This window comes from Ascaphus truei, chromosome 21 (genome assembly GCF_040206685.1).
Source record: "Ascaphus truei isolate aAscTru1 chromosome 21, aAscTru1.hap1, whole genome shotgun sequence".
In the NCBI taxonomy this organism is placed as follows: domain Eukaryota; kingdom Metazoa; phylum Chordata; class Amphibia; order Anura; family Ascaphidae; genus Ascaphus; species Ascaphus truei.
In genome coordinates, this window is record NC_134503.1 from 25,249,685 (window position 1) to 25,254,684 (window position 5,000).

Consider the following 5,000-nt stretch of genomic DNA (forward strand, 5'->3'; position numbering starts at 1 on the left):
ATGACGCTAAAGGATTGCCACAGAACGGTATCATCTATTTATTTTTTGATTATTGAAGCTCGGCTAACACGGTACTGATCTCTCTCTCTCTATATATATATATATGTACGTGTGTAGGTGTGTACGTGTGTTTAGCAGGACGCCTTTCATATTCTCTAACACGGGGGTATCCAAACCCAATCCTCAAGGGTTCGGGTATTCAGGATATCCCTGATCCCTGCTTCAGCACAGGTGGCTGAATCAGTAGCCACTTCAGGGTTCACATTATGGCGGATTTTCAAAGCTCCCCGCGCTTGGCGGGCCAATAGGAATCGGACGTCATCCAGTGGCGGCTTCCTATTGGCCCATGTGACACGAGGGCTTTAAACTGCAGAGAGATACCGGCACCCCCTTCAAAAGCAAGTAACTCCGGAAGCAGGGGGTCCCCGGAGCTGAAATTAACGAGGTTCCGCTCTGGAAACACCCTGCTTCCATCCTATAAAAAAACAATTTTAAAAGTTAAAAAGTAAAAAAAGAAACAAAATCAAAACGGCGTGCATTTTCTCCGTTAAAGTGCGCAGGCGCTCTGGGGAGAGGCCCCACCAAACCGCCGGCGTCGGCTGCCGCCGCTTCGAAAGTCCATTATACAACAGCACGACAACGCGCCCCCCGAAGGAAACATTTAAAACGGGAACTCACCAGCAGTTTGCCCCGGCTCTGCGGTCTGCTCCTTATAAAACCCTACAGAAAAGAAAAGGGGGGGAAAGGGAATTTAGGGCCAGGAAACGTGATCTTCTATTAGTCAGCCGCGTGGCCTCATCGCATCGTACATTAACCTCGCTATACCCAGAAATCCTACTGATGGCGAAACTCTGCTCTTCCAGGGAGCGATGTGCATCAATATCAGTTCTCATTCTGCCTCGTACCCATGTCTCGGGTGCCTGAGGATTGAGATCCCCCCTGGTTATTTCCTGGAAACCCCACATCTTGGTTCCGCAGTACTCAGAGCTGCGATGTGAAAAGCCAAACCCCGAGAAACGCGCACACACTACTCCCTGCGTCTTCCCCTCTTCTAGAGTGTAAGCTCCTCGGCTCAGCGGCCGCCTGTTTGTCGTAACATATACGTACTCTTTTGTCATACGATATTATTGCCCTGCCGCGTTGTACTGCGCTAAATATAATGTCGCCATAAAACTGTTTTCATTCGTGAAAATTAGTGAAAACAGCATAATAATAATACTAACAATAATAACTTTATTTCATATAGCGTTTTTTTTCCCAGTGGGACACAAAGCGCGTCACAATCACAGCACAGCGCGCGGTACGCAGCACATAGGAATGTTACAGACACAGTCCCTGCCCCGCAGAGCTTACAATCTATGTTTCTGGTGCCAACATATTCTGTGATATTTAGGCTTTTGGGCCTCAGGTATTTAACACGTTTTCAATAATGACACAACAGTAAAAAGGGGGAAGAGAAGATTGCCAGCATTGCAGTACTTAAATACTTCCATTGTAGTACTTCATACTCTGCGTCAAACAATATTTATAAAAGTGGAAATCTCTTTTTTCCACATCAATATATATAGAGAGAGAGAGGGAGGTATCGAGCGAGGGAGGTATCGAGCGAGGGAGGTATCGAGCGAGGGAGGTATCGAGCGAGGGAGGTATCGAGCGAGGGAGGTATCGAGCGAGGGAGGTATCGAGCGAGGGAGGTATCGAGCGAGGGAGGTATCGAGCGAGGGAGGTATCGAGCGAGGGAGGTATCGAGCGAGGGAGGTATCGAGCGAGGGAGGTATCGAGCGAGGGAGATATAGAGCCTGGCCGCCAAAAGGGTGGGTCTGCCGGGGTGGCGTCCCGGGCCCGGTGAGTCGCCGACCGGTACTGCAAGTTGGGCCCGACTTCTGGCCAGGCCCGTTTCCCGGTCCTCTCGCGACCGACTCTCCCTTAGCAGCAGCCTGCATGACACTATCCCTCTGTCCCACGCCGATGGGCCTCTCTGACGTTAGCGCGCCGGAAGCGCTCTGACGTCAGTGCTCTCTGCTTCCGGCACGCGACGGCATGGGAGGGAGGCCCGTCGGAAGCTCGGTGTGGGACAGAGGGATAGAGGCACGCAGGCTGCTGCTGAGGGGGCAGCCGGCCCCCACATCCACTGTACCCGGCCTGATCGTCCACAAGGTAAGTTTTTGATCTATATGTATTGTGGGGGGGGCAGGGGGTCGGAGCCTTTTTATATGTATTGGGGGGGTCGGAGTCCTTTTTATATGTATTGGGGGGGGTCGGAGTCTTTTTTATATGTATTGGGGGGTGGGCTTTTTTAAAATATGTATTGGGGAGGTTGGGGTCTTTTTATATGTATTTGGGGTTGGGGGTCTTTTTTTATGTGTCTTGGCGTTATTTGTATATGTATTGGGGGGCTTGGGGGTATTTTTTTTATATGTATTGGGGAGGGTTGTTTTTTTATATGATATGTTTCTGTGTGTAGATAGATAGATAGATATTCTTTATTGGATATATATCTAGATATATATCTATATCTACATTTATATCTATATCTACGTATATATATAGATCTAGATATCTATATCGATAGATAGATAAGATTTTATTTAAACAGGAGTGGGGGAAAAAGCAAGAAGAGATCTCAAAGTAAACAAACGAAAAAAATGGGGGTCGGTGTGGACTAAATGCGGGTCGGTGTGGACTAAATGGGGGTCGGTGTGGACTGAATGGGGGTCGGTGTGGACTGAATGGGGGTCGGTGTGGACTGAATGGGGGTCGGTGTGGACTGAATGGGGGTCGGTGTGGACTGAATGGGGGTCGGTGTGGACTGAATGGGGGTCGGTGTGGACTGAATGGGGGTCGGTGTGGACTGCCCCTTTGATCTACATTTCTAACCCAGTTCTGTGAGTAGCGGGTTACATCAAATGATCAAGGAGTCACAAACCTGCCAGCGTGACACACATTTAAAAAAAGGGACTTTAACTGCCTTAGACCCGTGTCGTATCCCCGCGGGCCGGGCTGTGCCGGATATGAAATAATCCTGGATGGCGAGAAATCGAGGAGCCGCGCATTGCAAGGACCATAAAATTCATTCCCCGCGTCAGGAAAAATAAACAAGAGATGGTTATCTTGGGCTTTCATTTACACCGGGTCGGACGATACAGCCGCCAAAATGGGGATTAAACGGTAATTACATGGTAAATCGACACCAAAAACGCTCAGCAAGTCAGATAAATTTTAGAAGATCAGAAGTATTATTCAGCAGGTTTCATTGCATTATAGCTAAAGATCTATAGATATCCATATCTATATACATATATATACACACACACACACACGGGTCAGGTGGACTGCGAAGTTTGTCCCCGCTTTCATGCCACAGCCAAAGTATTGGTTCAGTAAAAGCCCAGCCAGCCAACCCCACAAATCACTGCAGGACCTCTACCCTGGGAAATGTTCTCTCTCCAACGCCATGCGCCGGGGATCTGTACTCTCTCCGTGTCTGTTCTGTCGCTGGCTCTTTCTAATGTTGCCGGTTGTGAACCATTCCTGAAGTTGTCCTAATTATCTCCTAAATGTCATACGCCAAGCAGAGCTGCATAAAATGTCCCATCACCTGCGGTTCTCCGTCGTGTGCGGGGGCTACGGTCACTGCCTCCGGTTACCTGACGCGTGCGGGGGCTACGGTCACTGCCTGCGGTTACCTGACGCGTGCGGGGGCTACGGTCACTGCCTCCGGTTACCTGACGCATGCGGGGGTTACGGTCACTGCCTGCGGTTCTCCGCCGCGCGTGGGGGCTACAGTCACTGCCTGCGGTTACCTGACGCGTGCGGGGCTACGGTCACTGCCTGCGGTTACCTGACGCGTGCGGGGGCTACGGTCACTGCCTGCGGTTACCTGACGCGTGCGGGGGCTACGGTCACTGCCTGCGGTTACCTGACGCGTGCGGGGGCTACGGTCACCGCCTGCGGTTACCTGGCGCGTGCGGGGCTCCGGTCACTGCCTGCGGTTCTCCGACGCGTGCGGGGGCTACTGTCACTGCCTGCGGTTCTCCGACGCGTGCGGGGGCTACGGTCACTGCCTGCGGTTACCTGATGCGTGCGGGGGCTACGGTCACTGCCTGCGGTTCTCCGACGCGTGCGGGAGCTACGGTCACTGCCTGCGGTTACCTGACGCGTGCGGGGGCTACGGCCACTGCCTGCGGTTACCTGACGCGTGCGGGGGCTACGGTCACTGCCTGCGGTTACCTGACGCGTGCGGGGGCTACGGTCACCGCCTGCGGTTACCTGGCGCGTGCGGGGGCTACGGTCACTGCCTGCGGTTACCTGACGCGTGCGGGGGCTACGGTCACCGCCTGCGGTTCTCCGACGCGTGCGGGGGCTACAGTCACTGCCTGCGGTTACCTGACGCGTGCGGGGCTACGTTCACTGCCTGCGGTTACCTGACGCGTGCGTGGCTACGGTCACTGCCTCCGGTTACCTGACGCGTGCGGGGGCTACGGTCACTGCCTGCGGTTACCTGACGCGTGCGGGGCTACGGTCACTGCCTGCGGTTACCTGACGCGTGCGGGGCTACGGTCACTGCCTGCGGTTCTCAGACGCGTGCGGGGGCTACGGTCACTGCCTGCGGTTACCTGACGCGTGCGTGGCTACGGTCACTGCCTGCGGTTACCCGACGCGTGCGGGGCTACGGTCACTGCCTGCAGTTACCTGACGCATGCGGGGCCTACGGTCACTGCCTGCGGGGCCTACGGTCACTGCCTGCGGTTACCTGACGTGTGCGGGGGCTACGGCCACTGCCTGCGGTTACCGGACGCGTGCAGGGGCTACGGTCACTGCCTGCAGTTACCTGACGCGTGCGGGGGCTACGGTCACCGCCTGCGGTTACCTGACGCGTGCGGGGCTACAGTCACTGCCTGCGGTTACCTGACGCGTGCGGGGGCTACGGTCACTGCCTGCGGTTACCTGACGCGTGCGGGGGCTACGGTCACTGCCTGCGGTTCCCTGACGCGTGCGGG

General features: G+C 54.5%; 1 protein-coding gene across 4 annotated transcripts in view; it reads right to left on the reverse strand.

Annotated features, from left to right (window-relative positions):
* NR6A1 (nuclear receptor subfamily 6 group A member 1) overlaps positions 1-5,000 on the reverse strand; it is a 290,975-nt gene that overhangs the window by 243,649 nt on the left and 42,326 nt on the right. For all 4 annotated transcript variants that reach the window (XM_075579388.1, XM_075579387.1, XM_075579384.1 and 1 more), the window contains exon 2: positions 679-720. In XM_075579388.1, coding sequence (XP_075435503.1) covers positions 679-720 — 42 coding nt within the window. The remainder of the gene's footprint in view (positions 1-678; positions 721-5,000) is intronic.